Below are 21,182 nucleotides of genomic sequence, written 5' to 3' on the forward strand. Positions count from 1 at the left end.
AAAGGTACTAGACTTTCACTGGGTCAGTGCCCCTCTTGTCACTGGGGTGGAACCCTCAAGGGTTCATCTCAGTACCTTTAGTCAGGGAACATAACTGAACCATAATCCACTGAAATTATATGTTCTAAGCTGTACTGACTCCACACACCCCGTCTCGTCTCCAGGCTTTTATTTTACTGTTCTGTTTTAAAACATTCGGTTATGAAAAGGTACAAATACGAACTTTTCACCTGGAAAAACTTATTTAAGGTTCACAATCAGACCTTAAAACCACTGTTGTACCTTTGAGGGAACATTTACATTGTTTTATCTTGACAAATGAAAAATGTACCTGAACAGAACCTTTATTACCAACAGTGCAGCCTTTCAATCTACACTGTATAAAATATTATTGAAAAAAACAACAGCAATCATTAATATAGCAAGTGTCCAAACTTTTGAACTAAAGTGCATCTGTGGATGTTGAGATAATAGCTGTAGAAATTGGTTCTGGATTCACCTGGATTTATCACCCAGCGTCACCTAAACGTTCTGCTCTTATATAGTAACAATAAATACATCACCAAACATCGGCTTGAAATATCAGCCTAATCAAATCATTTCTCAGATTCTGATCAATTATTTTAAGCGATTATCTGTCTGATACTGATATGAATTCTACATCATCGTCCAGCCTTGGAGCTCGTGCTCTCAGAGATGAGAGGTCAGGAGATGGCTCAGTTCCAGGACCGTCCACAAGGGGGATGCAGGGCTGCGCGTGACCTGCTGGACGTGCTGACAGCACGATGTACAGAAGGAAGTTGAGTAAGTGCAAAAACGAAAGTATGACTTAAAGAAAGTTGAGGAAGTTCTGCCAAGTGAGAAAACAGGAACTCAGCCTTCTGAACTCGACCAGGCTGCTTTGTTTTCGAGGTAAGCTGAATTAAATCATGCTGTTCTGCATCTGTTTAACCTGAATGAAAAGGAACACGATGTTTTTGGTCAGTTTGACGCTGAGCTGCGTTACAAGTTCCTGGTTCCGTTAACCTGGTAGGAAAAGTGGTGTTTCTGTCGTGTTTAAAGCTGAGAACTCGGGCGTCTTCCTTACTTTTGGCTGGCTTTGGTAAATATTCCGGGTTTCTTTGGTTATAAAAGCTCTCCAGAGCAAACTGGATCGATGTCCCAGCTGAAAAAACACTCTACAGAAGCCACTACGTGTTTCTGTTGGTTCCTGGTGGTTTTGTAATGTGTTGTGGCTTTTTTAATGGGTTGATGTCACAATGTAAAGGATCTTAATGGTTTAACAGGTGAGCAATGGCTGATTCTAAATACATTTGATGGTTTCCTAATGGGATCTAAAGAGTTCTACAGGGGACCAGTGGTCTCCATTGGAAACCAATAATGGTTTCTGTTGGTCTTTTTTCAGCTGGGGTCTAAACCAAAAACAGAAACTGAAATCTGTCCATATATGTGCATATATCATAGAGGATCAGCCACATATTTCAAATTATGAGTTATTAGTGTACATATGTGTAAATTTCAATTATTGGACATGTATGCATGGATCATACATGTCCCTGCTAAAAAAACAGCACAGTTGGTTAATGCTAGTTAATGCTGGTCTGATACTGGTTTAGCTGGTCACCCAGCATGGTCATGCTGGGTGACCAGCATACCAGCGTCCAAAACACAACATATGCTGGTTTATGCTGGCTCCCAGTACATTTATAATTGTTACTGTGTTATTTGTTTACTTTTAAATATTATTTAAATATGCCAAATATATTCATTTACTTTACGTTTTAATGATTTTATTTTATAGCTTACAATGTTTTTAGATTTAGGTTATGTGGTTTTACACTAATTTTCACTTCATTATAGTATGTGGAAGATGCATAAAAACCTAACATGAAGCATTTTTTAAGTTATATATGCCATCCATGTATGAATAATGTATTCTGTCATGTGTTGTTATATGTTTATGTGTACACATATATGTTTGTATGTGGCTGAAATATGTACTATATTTGAAAATGGCCAACACATATGTGCGGAAATGTGTCATATTCAATTCAATTCAACTTGGTCATTATACCAATACAGGGTTGTACAGTATAATAAGACACTGTTAGGCTACTTTTCCATGCAGTAATAGAAATATATTTTAAAAAGACAATAGGTAAATAGGTACATAGACAGTGTATAAAGAATATGTGCATGAACAGTAACTGTAGGCCAGAAGGCAGAGGTTAGTCTTAAGCGATTTACAGCTAGTGTGTATTTAATTGGAAGTGTACAGTATGTTAAGGTAAACCAGATCTGGTATGCAAATTATAGTGAGTGTTTGTAAACAGCATGACAGATGTATATTAATGAAGTCTACAGTGCAGGTAAATGAGTAGCTTAGTGTTCAAGCATACAGCTTACAGCATAAACATTTAAGTATAGAGAGTTTACAGCTTAAATGTTCAGTATAGTGAGTTCCAGTTAAAGTGCAATGCGCACACAGTCCCGTTGGTGGGTGGAGCTCAGTGTACAGATATGCTGAGTGAACTGGGGGGATCAGGGTTAGTTCAGTAACAGTCCATATTGTGCGTTATTGTCGTGGTTGGTGTTGCTGGTGTGACCAGTTTAACAGCTCATAGGTAGAAACTGTTCTTAATTCTAGTGGTTCTGGTTCAGATGTTCTGGTACCTCTTTCTGGATGGCAGAGGCTGAAACAGGGAGTGGCTGGGATGTATGGGGTCAGAGGAGATGTTGACAGCTTTCCTCAGACATCTCTTGTTGTAGATGTGGAAGGGCAGTTGGGCACTTTTCACCACCCTCTGCAGGGCCTTGTGTTCAGCAGTGGCGCTGCCATACCAGGTCGTGAGGCAGCTGGTCAGGATGCTCTCCACTGTGGACCTGTAGAAGTTGCAGAGGGGCTGTTGTGGCAGGTTGACTCTCCTCAGCCTTCGGAGGAAGTGGACGCATTGTTGGGCCCCTTTGACAATGTGTGATGTGTCGAGTGACCAGGTGAAGTCCTCGGCTATGTGGACACCAAGGAGCTTGAAGCTGCTCACTTTTTCCACCATCGTCCCCCTGACGCTCAGTGGTGTGTGCACTCTGCTCCCCCTTCTGAAGTCAACAATCAACTCTTTGGATTTGCTAACATTAAGGGGGAGGTTGTTGGCAGGGCTCCACTCTGTAAGCAGCTTCACTTCCTCCCTGTATGGTCCCTTATCATTGTTAGTGATGCTGCCAATTATTGTTGTGTCATTGGGAAATTTGATGGTTTTGGAGCTGCGTTTTGTGATGCAGTCGTAGGTGTATAGTGTATTGACCATGGGTGAAAGGACGCAGCCTTCTGGGCTTCCTGTGCTGAGTGTGAGGGAGATGAGTCATATATTTGACTCAGGTTTCCTTCACAAACATCACTTGCTTGACATAAAAAACCTGGAAGGCTGAAAGCAGATATTTTCTGGTTGTTTCTATGCAGCATCATGTTACAGCCTCTAAGGTCAGCCTTGAAGTTCATTGTTTGAACTGGAGAAGTTACACATAATTTTAAAGAAGAGAGAAGAAAGTGTGCATTTGTTTAGTTCACAAGCGTTACTTTCAAGCTGTAACCAGCCCTACTGAAAAAAAAACATCTTGGTCAGCTCAAACTGGTTAAGCTGGGAGTGAGTTTGATGGTGTAGTTTGTCAACTATAATTACCAAATTGGCCATGTTCATAGACCAGCTAAAAGCAAAACCATCAAACTCAAATGAAATCATACCAGCTGATTGACCAGCAGAGGGTGTGTTTAGTCCAGCTGGATGTCCAGCTTGTCAACCACCTAGACCATCGAAGACCAGCTTACACCATTTAAAACCAGCCACTGGCAAAAGCTGGTCTTAGCTGGGTTTTTCAGGGAAGTCATTAGATCCATTTACTCAGTTTCATGAATGCAAGTAAGCTTTACATAGTTTTTTTCAATATTTTTAAGTCCAAATATTTTCACTGTATTAGTGAAGAAAGAAATCTACTTTTTCAGTAGTTCCATTTTAATCAGCATCAGGTGGCTCCTAATTCTTTTTTTGGACTCCTTTGTTGCTCACATCTCTCATTTTAGAGCTTCGGCTTTTTATTTTACACCAAAATGATCCAAATACAGAAGAATAGAGTGTAACAAACTTTGGTTCCTATGCTGATAGATGCTGGATGGAAGTTCCACTGCAGCTCTATAAGTTACTCAGAACTGAATAATTACTGGGGATTACATTTTTTAAAATTTCTACTTAATTAAATAGTTGAGATGTAAACAGTCATTTAGAGTGGTTTGATGTTAAATGGTTTGTTGTAGAGAAACATACAGACATGATGGTGACACGAACCATGATGGTAAAATAGTGGAAAATGTATGATGTGATATGTATAGGTTTTCTTTGGGGACTATTTTGCCTCACAACACCCTGCATGTATCCCTCCAGCATTAATGTACTTAAAATACATTTAAGGTCAAAATCCTCTCAAGACTATCATAAAATAATGTCTCAGACATCATGCAGCATATTCATAACCATTTGTGGTGGATATCTGGTTCCTAACACAACCTCTGTGCACAATTCTGACTTGGTAGGTTTCTCTAGAGTATTTCACACCAAACCACTCTGAATGACTCATTTGGCTATAATGCCATATCATGGTGAAAGCACATCAGTGTTGGTGTGCTGGTTTAGAGCCTCACACTGCACCTGTTAGTCAGGCTTTGTAAGGATCAGGCAGTGTTGAGGAGTTACAGCAGGGGTCATCAGTCCTGCTTATGGGTGGCCACTGTCCAGCACAGTTTCGCTCCTCTAACATACCAACTAATCCAGGATATTAACTGATTATTGGAGTTAAATAAGGTGTGTTTGACCAGAGACATCACCACACTGTGCTGAGCTCTGGCCTTCCAGGACCAGAACTGATGACCCTTGATTAAGAACATTTTTACCCTTTTTTACATAAAGCATGTCACCCTATTTATGTGCTTCTTAAGAACAAAAGCAAATTCTCTTAGTCTAAGTAGGATGAGATAAATGGTCCAAATTTGTGTGATTAAAGCCAAACCATTAAAATACAGAATAAGTGTAAAAGTCCACCTGACCGTTCAGGAGATCTCCAATAGACCAGGATTAGGATTCCTTTACTTGCCTGAGCAGCGTTTAGGAAGCCCACCAATTGAAAGTGTGTGTCTATATGTACAATAGCAACAACTGTATATAATTGTATTGACAATATCATTTGTATTTCATTGTTTCCCTACTTTCTCTCACAGTGATACAGAATGACCACCGTCTCCACAGTGCTGGTAAACCATCTCGACGAGCTCAGTGGGGAAGAATTTAAAAGGTTTAAATGGTACATGACAAAGGACGTTGCAAAAGGCTTCAAGCACATACCTAGGGGTAAGCTAGAGAACACAAACCGGGAGGACGTCGTGGACCTGATGAAGAGCACGTACCTGTCGGGATGTGGGGAAGATCGCCGTGCAGATTCTTAGGCAGATGCAACAGAACAATCTCGCCGAGCAACTAGAAAAGAACCTTGCAAAAGGTAATGCAATATTCTGTACTGCTTACTCTAACAGTACATAACATACCTTATATATTGTATTTATAATATTATGTGTATATATACATGTATATATCATTCATAGATATATTTATAATTGTCTATGTATTGTTCATGTACTATATTTCATAGATGCGTCATATTTAGCCTTATTATACACCAAAACACCACAGCACTGCCAGGTTTTCCACTAAGCCTGCCACTGACTTATAGATGATTTTTTTAGTTGTAATCACAAAATATAATTCAGATAATCTCTTACATAAAAATTATAGTGCTTTTTATATGCATTATATTGATTATAACATCTAACTTCTAGCAAATATATCACTAAAAAGATTGTTAAAACTGAAAAGTAGTGTCACAGTGTTCCAGTATAAATACAATGTATCACATATCACTAGTTGTTCTAGAGGCTTATACAACCGTATGCAAAAGTTTGCACACCCTGGTCAAATTCCATATTTTGTTGATTTTCTAAGCAGAAATGAGTTGATACTTGGTCTACAGAGAGCAAGCTGAAATATGGCTTTTTTGTGCTAGTTTTTGTGCACAAGTTTGACATACTGGAAAAAAAGTAATAATAAAACATAAAATGTGTCATAAGTTTTGCACAGGCCACGGTTTATGTTTTATTTGTTTTCAATATGTGAAATTCAACAAATAAGCAGTAATTGTGTATTACACTGTGCAGAATTGTGCTCTCTGTAGAGAATGTGTTCACTTATTAACACTTAGAAAGTCTAAAGAAACGTGTCATTTGACCAGGGTCCCCAAACTTTTGCATACAGTATATCAGTGGTCTGGTTCATTAGCTGCATTAGTCAGGTCAGTTAAAGTTCAGAGGAGGCAGTGCTCTGTGTATTTTAATGCTTCTCTAATAAAACTGAACAAATATTAATTATGTAATTATCTATCCAGCAACTTTAACAGTATTTCTCTCTCTTTTTTCAGTACAAGACCAGACAGACCAGGCAGATGGCGTTGTCTCCAGTTCAGCTCAGGCTCCTGGGGCTCCTGTGGGTCCTGGGGTTCCTGGGGCCCCTGGGGTGCACCAGACCATCACGGCTGACAGTAGCAGCAAGGTTACCGCCCCTGTTCTTTCCGGTGGCCAATTCCATGGCCCTGTGACTTTTAACTTCAATTAATGAGAACACTAAATGCATTTTTACCAGGATGTTTACCAGGACATTTACCAGGACGGCACTGCCAGTACGTACAGACCAAAAACGATGAACAGCAATCCATTTCATACGCTGTAATATATAGTCCTTGTTATTTTAAATGTTCTCATGGATTTAATCTACTTTTTACTCACTAACTGTGTAGCAGACTGGCTGAATCACATCAACAATCAAGTCTTTTAAAAAGTGAAGAGCTATAAGCTCCATGAACTCTGTGTTATCCACTAATTCTGTATGTCATAAAATATATTTAAGAACGTGTCTGAGCCAAGCTAAGCCAAGATAAAGTGCAGTCAATTTTTGTTACAGAAATAACTAAATAATTTTGCTGTAAAATCATTTTTTATTCAAACTATTCAAGATCACAATAAATCTTTTTTTTTTTGATGGCTGCTTGATCTTATGTTGCTTCTTGACTGTCCCCTCATTATGTTTACTATTGTTCCACAGTCTAAACCATGTCCCCCTCAGGCAAAACAAAAAGCTGCAAAAGTTTTGGCACCCCCAGTCAAACTCCATGAACACACCTCTGTGCATCTTAAAGCACAGTTACTGTTTATTTGCTGAATTTAATGTACTGAGGGAAAAATAAAACATAAAATGTGACAGGTGCAAATGTTATGGTACATTTCATGTTTCTTGTATTATGTTTTCCCCAATATGTTAAACTCAGCTAATTAAAAGAAACTGTGCATTAAATTTACTGTAAAAATGCTATATTTAAGTGTTCTCTGTAGAGGATGTGTTCACTTATTACTTTTCATATGACTGTTTATTACAACTCCCAATTGACTCTTAAAACTTATTCATCCTGTTTTGTTTCCCACATGTGAACGTTGAGATGTTGCAAGAAAGATTCATGGTTTCTTGCTGAGAGCTGGAGCTGTAAAAGAGCAGCGTCCCTCCTGTCTGAAGCCCACAGGTTGCATCTCGGCTCCTCAGGGCTGGGGCGTATCTCACAAGCGGGGTTTTCTTAGTTAACAGTGTAACTTAAACTCAATGGGCCTTGTTCACCAACTATTCTTAACAAAATCTTCTTAAAACCCACTTGCGCGGTTTTCATGAAGATTCTAACATTCAGCAGTGTTTTCTTATCTGGGATTTGTTCTTAGGTAAGAACAGAATCTACACACACTCAAGAGCTCAAAGGTGAGATCAGTTCTGCGCTTTAAGAACAAAACATGAATCTGACATAGACTTTTTCTTAGGGCGTTTCTCAAGAACATATTTAAGAACAAATTTAGGAACATACTGGTGAATGAGGCCCAATGTGAGGTATCCAGCTTAATGACTTATCCTGCTTTGTCAAATAGCGTCCAGTGGTGTGTCTCAGCTTAGTCTGGGTTCCTAATTAAGTTCCAGCTTCACTAAACCTGAACATAGTCGCCTCTTTTTATGAAGGTGGCTGCAAACTTTCTCTGTAAATCAGGCTTAAATACTCAGGCTGTAATTAATCCAGGTTTAGAAAAATAAACCAGCATTCTTCATGTGATTGATGCCATGAAAGTTATGAAGACAAAAGTGACCTGAGGGGTACACCCATCAGTCCCCGGATTGGTTTAGAAGCTCAGCACTGACTGATTGGTAACACTTTATTTGGATGGTCCACTGTAGATGCTCAGGCTATTTTTAACTAACTTTCAACTAAATATCTATTGCATGCAACTGACCTTGAATTGTGTGACCTTGAATAAACCTACACTACTCCTAAACCTAACCCTAACCTTAACTTCAACACTAAACCTACACCTACTCCTAAACCTAATCCTAACCTTAACTTCGGCACTAAACCTACACCTACTTCTAAACCTAACCTTAACTTGAACACTAAACCAACACCTATTCTTAAACCTAACCCTAACCTTAACTTCAACACTAAACCTACACCTACTCCTTTAAATAAAACCTTAATGTTGTTGATAATCAACTCTCACCAGAAAGTTTGTTAATATAGGTATCTGTAGATCATCTATAGAGGATCATCCAAATAAGGTGTGACCGATTGATCCAACACCTCATACTCCGCGAGCCCTGGAGATGGTCAGGCTTACAGCACTATGATGTAGCCCAGTACAAAGTGACCTGTCTTTGTGAGATACAAAATTCAGAGTTAGATTCAACTAAGCTTAAAAGTCAGGCTAATCAAACTGAAAATTAACATATTATTTTTTCCAGCATTTGCAAAGCTAACCTTACTGATCTCATCACAACAAACTGGAGATGAGTCTGGTTCATTACTTATGAAGGTTTGGACACCGCTTGTCAAATTACATGATTTGTTGATTTTCTAAGGGGAAATAAGTCACACATCCTCTACAGAGAACACCCTTTTGCACATTCTAATGCACAGTTACTATTTATTTACTTAATTTAACATACTGGAAGAAAATAAAACATAAAATGTGGCCTGTGCAAAATTATGGCACATATCATGTTTTAATTTTACCAATAGGCAAATGAATACAAATTGTGCACTAAAATGTACCCTGTAGAGAATGTGTGCTTATTTTCACTTTTCATTTTCCAAAAAAAAATAAATAAATAAATCAAAATTCACATACAACTCAAATCTACAAGACTGCTGAACTAAGCTAGACAAATTAGAAGATTCTGAATCAGTCAACAGTCTTCAACTATCATTTTTATTCAAACTCAGTAATAATCACTTTTAATACACCAACAGTTCATCGATTACAAGGTTCAGTCTTATAACTGCAGTGAAGCCATCTTTTAGAGACATCAGGAACTGAGGACTTACACACATCCCATCTACAGGAACACAATCTGAAGGAGGCATGCAAAATTTAGTACAGTCGGCAGATGGACTGTGTGGATAATGGGAATCATATCATAGAAATCATAGGCCAACAATGAATTTTCAGAGTAGGAATGCAGATCTCGGACCAGGTTATGTGTTTAACACAACACTGAAAGGAATTACATTAGATCAGTGTTTCTACTCTGAGGCACTTGATAAATATGGGCCACCGAAACTGCAAGTTACTTTGCAAATACACTCCAAATAAAGCGTAGGTTAGACATCCCTCACATTACTGAAAGTGCTATTACTATTCTGACAATATTGTGGTGGGCAATAAGACAGTATTTTGTTTATTGTTACATAATGTCAAAAGATGCTTTCTTGCTATCAGGGATATGCTCAATATGTCAGAATACTACAGAGCCCTGCTGATGACATCTGGCAAGAACTAAAATAATGCATGGCCACGACTTAGCAAGGCATGGGAACGAGATCATGCCTTATTAAGCTGTGGTCAAGGCTTAATTATCCCATTCCCACGCCTTACTAAGTTGTGGACATGCAATAGGATCTCTTCCCCATGCCTTACTAAGTTGTGGCCACGACTTCATTATCTCATTCTCACGCATTTCTAAGTGGTGGACTTAGTAAGGCATGGGGACGAGATCCTATTGCATGTCCACGACTTAGTAAGACGTGGGAATGAGATAATTAAGCCTTAACCACAGCTTAATAAGACATAATCTCATTCCCTAACTAAGTTGTGGCCACGTCTCAATTGTCTCATTTCCCGGCCTTACTAAGTCGTGGCCACGCATTAGGACAGGGGTGCACAACTCTGCAGGGCCGGTGTCCAGCGCAGTTAAACACCACTAAACCTGGCAATTAACGGATAAACGCATTTTGTTGCATTTGCTGGTATAATGTAGTGGGTAACACCTCTGCCTTCTACACTGTTGACTGGGGTTCAGTCCCTGCTTGGATAAGAACCCTACACTATACCAATAAGAGTCCTTGGGCAAGACTCCTAACATTATATTCGCCTACCTGTGTAAACTGATCAAATTGTAAGTCGCTCTGGATAAGAGCATCTGCCAAAATACTGTAAATGTAAAATGTAAATCACCAAACTGTGCTGGACACCGGCCCTCTAGGACCAGAGTTGTGCACCCCTGCATTAGGATCTCATTCCCACGCATTAATATGGCACAGCCACACATTATTTAAATTTATGCAGGATGTCACCAGCAGGGCTCTGTAGAATACTGGTCAACTGGATGATTAATTACAAGCAGAGCATAGTTAGTCCTGTTTAACTGGATGTTACAGAACAGTTTGTGAAATTTTGTAGTATTTCTAAATTTTTGACTGTGTAAACTTTCAAATGTTGCAACTGCTGCTTCTTTTGTCCCTTCCATCTTATCAAACCTCAAAAAGGCTAAATATTGTGATGTATACTGAGTATTACTAAAATATCTTGACGTATCACAATACTTTACTTCTGCCATACTGCTCACCCCACACAGTATTATTGCACAACCAAGAAAAAGCCTTAGCAGTGCTTTGTGAATGTCTATGAGAAGTGAAACACTACGTTACAGTAGTGTTTTTATGAGTCAGCTTGTGCCTGTGAAGCGCAGATGATTTGATGAAACCCTTTCCGCAGATGGAGCACAGGCAGGGCTTCTCCCCAGTATGTATTTTGTAGTGGGCTTTCAGGTCGCTCAGCCGTGCAAATGGTTTGTCACACTGTGAGCACTGGTAGGGTTTCTCTCCTGTATGTATCCTCTGATGCGCTGTGAGGTACGTCGAGCGGCTGAACGTTTTACCGCACTGGCTGCACCTGTAAGGCTTCACTTCCAGATGCGTCCTCTGATGGTTTTTAAGGTTTGAGGGGTGAGAGAACTTCTTCCCACACTGCGAGCACTCGTAAGGCTTCTCTCCAGTGTGCGTCCTGTTGTGGGTTTTGAGGTCGCTCAACCGCACGAACGTCTTGTCGCACTCGGGGCACTGGTAGGGTCTCTCTCCGGTGTGTATCCTCTGGTGGTTGGTGAGGCTCGCCGAGTGAGTGAATGTCTTCTCGCACTGAGAGCACTGGTAAGGCTTTTCTTTGGTGTGCGTCCTTTGGTGGTTCTTGAGGATCGACGAGTAGGAGAACTGCATCCCGCAGACAGGGCACTTGTAGGGCTTTTCTCCAGTGTGCATCCTCTGGTGGATTTTGAGGTTGTCTAACCTCGTGCAAGTCTTGCCACACTGGGAGCACTGGTAAGGCTTCTCTCCGGTGTGCATCCTCTCGTGGATTTTGAGTATCGACAGTTGTGAGAACTTCTTTCCACAGGTGGAGCACTGGTAAGGCTTCTCTCGGATGTGGATTCTGCTGTGTTTCTTGAGGTCTCCTGAGTGAGTGAACGTTTGATCGCACTGAGCGCACTTGTAAACCTTCTCCCCACTGTGAACCTTCTGATGGATAGTAAGGCTTGCCAAGCAAATGAAACTCCTATCGCACTGGGAACACTGGTAAGACTGCCCCTCCACATGTGTCCTGTAATGGATTTTAAAGTCTCTCAACTGGGCAAATGTTTTACCGCACTGAAAACACTGGAAACGTCTATCGTCACCGGGTAACCTCGTATATCTTTTAAGAGGAGATGATTTAGCGAAGGCGATGCCATACTGGGAGTAAAGCTTCAGTCCACTGTGGGATTTCATGTGGATGTCCACCGGTTGCGATGTAGAGACACTTTTCTCAGTATTGGTGCACAACTGGCTGGGCTCAGCTGGGATTTCTAGACAGGGAGGTTTTACAAAAGTTAATATCAGATTTACTTTTAATTAAGGATGCACTGTAACTAAACCATCTGGTACTCTGGAAGAACGTCTTGGGGAGCCTGATTTGGTCATAGTAGGCCTGGGCGACAGGGCAATATAATCAGATAACGTCCATGATTGACCGATATCCTGATGGCAATGCATAAAAGGCAATAATCGCTGTGTTGGCAAACAGACAAAGAATTACAGAGGACTAATCTACCGCTAAACAGCTGGCTAAATTTGTTGAGAAATGGGGTTTATGTTCCTTTCAGAAGTGTGTGGACGCACATCACATTAGACAAGTTTATTTCTGTTTAATGAGAGACAGAGAGTCAGAGAGAGAGAGAGAGAGAGACTCCTGGGGACCACAACTTTCGTTATATATTTTCTAATATGTTTTTTTTTATATTTTTCACTTAAATATTTCATAGTCATGTACAGATTATTGAAGAAAAACATGTTTTTTACTTCAAAATATGGCCTCACCCTTTACACATTACTGTGAGGACGAGCTCTTCTGTGATGCTTGGAATTCTATATAATTGATTTAAAAACCAATGTTGCTAAATTGGTGGCTCAAGAAGGTGTAATTGTTAAAATAACATTGTTTTATTTTGAAATATAAATAAATTGTAACTTTGTGTATTCTGTAAACACTAGGGACACAAAAATGGACGTTTCCACAGAATGACTAATCAGCATTGGGCATCTACATAGATTAGATACAGACTCCAATTCCTGTATCGACTCATCTCTACTGATAATTGAAAAAAAAGCAGAATAAAACAAACATACTTACTTGGAGCATCTGATTTCATATTACTGGACTTCCTGCTGTCTACCGGCTTCACTGCACAAAGATCCAATGGTGCTTGCTGTTCGTCCTCGCTGTATATGTGGTAAGGTATTTCCGTCTGGTTTGGTTCAGTTTTACAGACGGAAGAGAGACTGGGGTTTTCTGGCAGGTTCTGAGGCGTGTGCTGGTTTTCTTTTTCGTTTTCACATACAACATCCTTTGTTTCTGTGGCAGTTAGTTCAGTTTTAGCAAAAGAGAGCAAGCTGGGCTTATCATCTCCTCCAGCATGTACAAACGAAGTTATTTCTTTCGGATTTGGTTCTGCTTTCAAGACAGATAACAGACTTGGTTCATCCTCCAGCTCCTGTACTGTGAGCTGGTCTCTGCTGTCTTCATTCTGCAAGTCTTCAAATGCTCCCTGTGGAAAAAACAACACAAGATTATTATTATTAATGTTATTTCCTTCAAACTTCAAACTTCACTGATGGAGGCAATTAAGACTGTAATGAGGTTCTCTGCAGTAGTTTGTGAAGCGTGGAAAAACATATCAGCCTGTTTTTTACTTGCAGAAGGACAACAAAAGTGACACTGAGGGGAAAAAGAACATATTTAGCTGCTGGTGTCTTAGAACTGGAAATGAAACTGTTTAATAGAACCAACTGTCATGCAAGTGCTTACACATGTGGTATAACGTGCAACAGGTGCCCCACTTTAAGCTAAATGGCTTCCTGTTTTTCACCAGCTGCATTTTTGCCCCTGTCAGGATTCACTGGCTCCACCTGCACTGCAGCCGAGTCACACTATTAGCTAATGATCGAGTCTGTTTTGAGCTGAATCAAGCGTGTTGAGGTTGGGAAGCTGTGCAGTGCAGGTGTTATGTTATGCACTTTATTGGTCTTAGAAAGGAAGACCCTTTTAAGCGTCCAGCTTATGTGTCTCAGAACACGACGTCTTCCTCTCGGCCTTCTTTAAAAAGGACATGTGAAGGACGTTTTCCTGAGTCCGACATCATTTTAAAGCAATTAAAAACACAAGCACTGCTCACTGCTGCTCGTCTCACTCTGACTGGACGTGATGCTCGTTGTCATGGTAATGTCTACACTAAGCGGTTCTCTATGCATGTGTGTTATTTTGGATCTGATTACTTGTAGTAAGCATGTAAACAGATTTTCCATCAGGTTGTTGAGTAGAGTGAGAATATAAACACCTCAGTCTTCATCTATAATAGGAATGCGTTCAATCAGATTAGCAAAAGTCTTTGCATGTAAACACAGACACTGTCAGGCTAGCAGCGGTAAGGTGGACTACAAGCCTGATGGTGGAAATCGCTGGTCACTGTGAATGTAAGCATTTCTGAATCTCTGCAGTTTTCCAGGTCTCCTCCTGTAATGCACCTGATGCACATCTTGAAAAGCTTGATAATTAGCTCACGAGCCAGATCAGCTCTTTTAAAGCATAGAACATATTAACAGCTCAGGGAAGTGAGACCAACTGTGAGACGCTTCAATGCACAAAGAGTGATGCACCCTCTGCCCCAGGATTAGTCGGTACTAGTTTACTGTTTCCTTATTGATGTTGATTTGTAACTTAGCTAAAAATGTATCTAACGGTGATCAATTAGCAATACATGTAACCCAGCTCACAGTTTAGTGTTTTTCCATCACAAATGCACCCAATTCACCTAAAAGTCCTAATCCTTATCACAATACTGTCCAAACTGGACTTTTTCTTGTTGTTTCCCAGCTCTAATACACCTGATCCAGCTCAGTGGCTAATTATCAGCCCTTTCAAGGTGTGAATAATGTGTTTTAATGACGGAAAAAACATGAACTGAAGGTCCCTTATGTACCGCTTTTCTTAGAAACCAGTGTCAAAGATCAAAACTAGTCATTTTGGTACATCCTGTCAGAGTAAACAGCTCAAAAGAAGAGGCTTTTTTTTTAGAAATCAATTATAAATTCTAGTCATTCTTTTTGGGATTTATTTTTTTTAACCAGGTGGTATAAAAGTTCTGTTGGAGAACCTTTACTTACTAGAGCCAAACCAATTAGGTCTCTGTAGAATAATTTTAACATACAAGGAACATTTTACACATTTGAGCATACATGGATTTGTATCTTGAACATAATAACATCAACATATGAACAGGCACATATTCAGGCACTCATTATTTTGCCGTTTATTGGGATGAAAATGTGAAGACGTGGCACTGCTTGTGCACTGAGGCTTCACTCAGGGGTCTCACTGTGCTGTTTGTCTTTTTTTATGCTCTAGTAGAGCTGATTCAGCTAGCCAGCTAATTAAGCCCTTCAAGGTTTGAGTCCGATGCGTTAGAGCAGGAAACATGGAACAACTTCCATTCACACTGACCAGCCCAGCTACAAAAACCTTACAAAGGGCCATGCATGGCACATCTAGTAGTATTCCTGCTCTATCATACCTGGCTCCACTTATCAGTCCATTATAAAACCATCCATGACTCTTAAACGGGTGTGTCAGAGAAAAGAAAACATTAAAATGTACAAACTGGCTTGAGGGTCAGAACCTTGAACTCTATAATGCAGCATTTTAAAATCCTGCATTAAGTCTATTCAATCTATTTGGCTCTAACAGGCAAATTAGTTCAGAGAACAGTATTTTCCTTCTCCAACACCACCAAAATGACTTCAAGCAGGGCTGAACACTTCACATCTCAGCGTTCTTCTACTGTAAAGCACCTGACCCAACTTAGCAAGTCATTACCAAACCCTTCATGATGTTAAAGGGGATTTCCATCAGTGAACCCACACGTTTTCTACACATGATGTTGATGATGGTAAGATAGTGGTCAGTCTGAAAAACAAATGTTTTGGAAACCCGTGTTTAAAAACAGCTTAAACCAGTATTTCACTGCTGTCGGAACAAAACATTGTATCTCCAAAATGGTAACTTTACAGGAGAAGGAAAAAACCTTCTTTACTTTTTATGTAAACCAATGGAAGCAGATGTTTTTCTATGTTATTTTGTACTTTTGTTCCATTCATCACAAAATGTACACACCATGTAAAGGCATTTTCAAATTATGTCAAAAACTGAAAAATGTGAAAAATGGAGATAAGAGGTTTTGTTCTGACAGCAGCGATAGCCCTGATAGCAAGAGGATAGCAGACCACTGTCGGCCCACTGTAAAGCTGGCAGTCCACTGGCGTTTGGTCAGCATTTTCCTGGCGGCCCATGGGCAGTTAAAGTTATCATCCCTCATTTTCCACTCACAGTCCAATTTACTGATTTTTCCTTCCCTCTTTTCTTTAGTTATACTTTGTAAATTAGTTAAGTAAATAATTTTAATCTAGCTCAGTGTCAGCAACAACATTTTCTATAAAATCTATTTATATCAGAGCTAATCATTATTTTTTGTCTTAATTTGTAATATTTGTCTTAAATAAAATAAAATTAAATAAAAATCTCTGTGCATTTAAAGTCTGTTTAAGGACATTAAAAACTAGTCAGAGCTTGTATGCAGAACAGTAATCTGGGTGGTCCGAGGGTGGACCAGCAGTGGCTAACTAAAAATCTAGCCAGCGGACCGATATATGCTCGCTATCTGGGATGCTGTGTTTTGGATGCTGGTATTCTTGTCAACCAGCATGACCATGCTGGGTGACCAGCTAACCCAAACCAGCACAGACCAGCATGGAATGGACTATTTGACTGATTTGGCAAAATACTTCAGTTCAAATTTCTCTGACTAATATTGCAACTGCAGTTTAGATTAGATTCTTTTCTGTAAATTGAGCTTCAGGCCAGCATAAAAACTGAGTCTGATGAGTTGAGCCTGATGTGTTAGACGCTAAAATTGCTAAAATAGAAAACCACCAACATCTCGTAAAGCACAGACCTCTGAGTGCTGCTCTCCCTCTTCCCTCCACTTCTTCAGTCTGGCCTCCAGCGATGCCACCAGCCTCCTCAGCTGAGTGTTCTCACTCTGCAGGTCCTCCAGGGTGCCAATGTCCGTCATGGTGAGGTCTGTGCCCACCGCCTTAGAGCAGCTCCCAGAGTCCTGCATAAGCTGGATGGTTATAGTGACCTCTCCATCCTCACGGCTGATCACATCAGCGGACATCCTCGCAGATTAAAGAGGACTGACGCAGCCAGACCTGGTCCACCAAGAGCTTCGACCTCCTGAAGTCTGGAGAAGTAAACAGAGGGAGAGAGAGAGAGGGAGAGGGAGAGAGGGAGAGAGAGGGAGAGAAGCAGCAGCTCAAACCTGGAAACACTGTATTTCTCCCCTTTTCTAAACGGAACTCAGTGTTTTCCTCTTTTTCTCTCGAGCTGAAGTAGCTCCAGCAGATCACTCGCTCCGTTTCTTCTTCTGTAAGGAAGTGACGGTGCAGAGCGCTACATGTACAAAGCGCCGCCCTCCGGACGATCATGGAGGCGTTACTACCGTCCAAAGAGAAAGAGCTGAAAGGCAACTCCACCGAATTTTCAAAGTTTACGCATACAGCAGTCGAGATGTAAACAAAGTCATCCAGAGCGGTTTGATGTGAAATGGTTAATTGTAGACAAATTCCTATCCATTGTATTTACTGTATATGCCGAAAATGGACCATTAAAAACCATTAGGATTAAAACTGGCTTAATGCTTTCCAGTAGACAGCACTTCTTTCCCTTAGAACATCTTCAGATCCCATTAGGAAACCATCAAATGCATTTAGAATCAGAAATTGGTCACCTGTTAAGCCATTGGATCCTTTACACTGTAATAGCAACCCATTAAAAAGCCAAAACACGTTACGAAACCATCAGGAACCAACAGAAACACTTAATGGTTTTTATTGTTTTTTTCAGCAGGGATCTAAAACCACCAACTAACCTACACGTGCCAAAATACTTTGAAAAAGTAGTGATGGCTGAATACATAATAGATGTCCTAAAAGGAAATACGTAAATACGTAAAAAATAATGTATGCATAATATATAATATAGAGTAGATTTAGAACACAAGGTGGGGGGTGCTGATATTTTAAGCAGCTTGAATGTGACGCGAACGATGACGTCATGCACACATATTTACCTTTTTGTCCATTTGATAATTTGCATTAAACAGAATGTGTCATACTTCAGATACTTAATTTCTGTATGAATTGTGTTCTGAAAACTTATATTTCATTACATCCTAAGCCTGACATATATCTTCTGGTTCATAGCCCACTGTAGATGTTGTGTAGATCCTAATCCTAATTCTGAATCACCAGACTTCCTCCAAGTAGTTTGTTTATAATTTTAACATCTGTTGATATCTATTGAGGGTTTCCAAATAAAGTGGAATCTTTTAAATTATTATTATAAACAAGAAATTGCAGAAATTAATTTAAATTAATTACAGAGATGCATTTTTTAAACCATCTTTTTTGCTGCTCTAAAATATTTGGTCGACCATCATTTATTACAAAACTCACATGTTAAACTTGGATCCTGGTGGCTTTTGACATTAAAGAAATTCAAAAATGTATTTTTAAATTGTGAATTGTAAAACGATGCATTACCTAACACTAAGGCACCTGTAATAACCAAACAGTTAAACTTTTCAGTATTTTATTAAAATGAATTATGAAGACAATTTTTTAAACCTCCCAAAAGATTTCATCTATTGCTTTTGTGATGATGTTGTTGGGTAATTTACCACAACTTAAGTGTACTTAGATAATACTGTAAAATCTTGAAAAATGTGAAAAACTCCAAAAGTTGAAATAAAGCAAAACTAGGAAGCCAATATCCAAAAATAAGACACAAAATTTTCTTTAAAAATCATTTCAGCATTACAGGTACAGGAAAGAATGAATTGAATGGACTGAAACCAAAGAATGACACCAAAAGTAAATCAGACCATTACAAACCTGTATCAGCTGCAGGTTCTCTACCCTCTGCTCTCAAATCATTATACTTAAATGCAAATTATATTTAAATCAAGCTAATCAATTTATGACTTCTCATTTGTTATATTAAAATCATAATTATCGCTAAATCTATGATTGGTCCTTAAGGCACATCAAAACTTAATACTAATGACTTGACTAAATAATAGAACATTGGATGACATTAATCAGCATAGGCTGTAGGTTCATCATCGAATTAAAATCTTGTTGTTCAGCTTTGATGACCATGAATGTCTCCACCATGTCAGGTAGAATAGCCGGTAGATGGGCATAAACAAGTTATTATCTCATGTCACAGCATCCCTCTCAAAAAAGTCTTCCTGCATCACAAAAAACATCAGCGTGAGTCCTTAAATGTTTCAAAGACTCTGAAGAAGATAATGAAAAAATATACAGCTTCTGTGTTCTGGCATGTATACAACTTTATGCTGCTTAGAACAGGTTTGTGTAGACCATACTGAGGAGAGGTCACCACCAAACATGATTGGGTGTGCCTGAATTGATTTTTACAATTATAATGACGTGAATTTGCATAGAAAATGTAAATGATATATCCAATGATATGATATTTAAAAAGTAAATGATATATCCAGTCACTCCCTTCAATGTCCCGGCTCAGTAACCAAGATTTGGCTTCAAAAAACCTGACCTTACCCACTGAGCTAATTTTGAAACATATGAAATTTTACACAAAAAAAAAACAGTTCCACAGGCTCCCCTACAATGGTCAGCAGGATCAGCATTTGTTATTTACAGTGTTTACATTTAAGTGGGAAAACCCACAATTCTCATAATTTTGTTGTTCTTTCACTGTTTTGATATGCCAGTTTTGATGGGATAGTGGTGTTAAATTGAAAACACAAACCTTATAAGGTTATTTCATACTGCATACTGAGGACTGAGGTACTTCAAACTTAAAGCCTGCATAGAGGGGCTCGGTGAATTTGAACTGGAATGTATGTATGTGGATCAGTTTGTTTTGATCAGAGACACCATAGAAGGACACAGTGCCAGCAGGCCAGTCCAGATACACTCCCACTTGGCTGGAAGTGGTACCACATTTCACTGTGCTCTTACTGTTATGGCAAGCACTTTGGCAAAGTTTGTCACATTCCAGGCTCCATGATTTGTCATTAAACCCAAGACTACAGTCATCACCTCTTCCTTTCCTGTTGATCCCTATATATGCCACTCCAATAATCATTTTCTTATGCCACTTCACTTCCCAGTAATGGCGCCCAGACAGAACCTGCTTGCAGAACTCAGATCTTTCACGATGATTGATGTACTCACACCTCTCCTCTCTCTGTTCAACCCTCCTGTTGTACTCAGACAACCAGAGATTAACACTTGACATGTTTGGATCCAGTGTGGATCCAGATAGGCATCTGAAAACAGAAAGCAAAATAGGTGACTGGGTCATCAAAGGGCCATTCCAGCCTAAAAGTAGCACTTAGTATGTTCTTTGTTGTGTTATGTGATATTCTGTCCTGTAGCGCTGCATCCCTTATCCTCACTGTTTTGACAAAATTTATAGTTTTGTATCCTTCATGTGTTTTTGTCCATCAGTGTTCTCTGACTAGAATAATCAGCATGCATTAAGCAAATACATTGTACAATCACAAGGACAAAAACAATCCTGTTTGCTAGTGTAGCTGCTAACATTAAGGCTAATGAAAACATATGTAAAATTTGTCTTCCTAACAGAAACATTAAACACCTGGGTTCCTTGTTTATTAGTCAGCTAGTTGGGAAAATCAGCCAAAGAAAACTGTCTGCCCAAAGCACTTGTAATTTTTCCTCCCAGCTTTAAGATATTTCATCAGAGAGAGATTTTCCTTGTCTTTGCAAACTGAGACATCTAACCCTAGAGGCTACTGTGGTGCCACTGTAGGAGATGTTTACAACAGGTATGTTTACAAGACGAAAGTTATACTTTCGGTTTTTCAATGTATTTTTTTTCCTTTTACAACTTGTATGATTAATTGTTTTAGAGTGAAAGTTATGTAATTTACACTTCTCATTTTCCTTAGCAAAACCTTAATTAATTACTCATACAAGTAAACCAAATCATACAGATATATAGGATAAATCCACGTCATGACCTGAAAATTCTTCCCAGTTAAATTTAATTACCACCACAGGTAAGAATT

The 21,182-nt window shown here is 39.3% G+C and overlaps 1 protein-coding gene across 1 annotated transcript in view; it reads right to left on the bottom strand.

The window, feature by feature from the left end:
- Positions 1 to 10,665: 10,665 nt before the first annotated feature.
- Positions 10,666 to 21,182, bottom strand: part of LOC118797919 (zinc finger protein 658B-like) — a 37,230-nt gene continuing 26,713 nt past the window's right edge. Inside the window, exons 5-7 of the mRNA XM_036557220.1 lie at positions 16,989 to 17,222; positions 13,115 to 13,529; positions 10,666 to 12,290 (exon numbers count right to left, since the gene is read on the bottom strand). Of these exons, the coding sequence (XP_036413113.1) occupies positions 11,095 to 12,290; positions 13,115 to 13,529; positions 16,989 to 17,222 (1,845 nt within the window). The 3' untranslated portion in view covers positions 10,666 to 11,094. The remainder of the gene's footprint in view (positions 12,291 to 13,114; positions 13,530 to 16,988; positions 17,223 to 21,182) is intronic.

This window comes from Colossoma macropomum, unplaced genomic scaffold, assembly GCF_904425465.1.
Source record: "Colossoma macropomum unplaced genomic scaffold, Colossoma_macropomum, whole genome shotgun sequence".
Taxonomy (NCBI): Eukaryota; Metazoa; Chordata; class Actinopteri; order Characiformes; family Serrasalmidae; genus Colossoma; species Colossoma macropomum.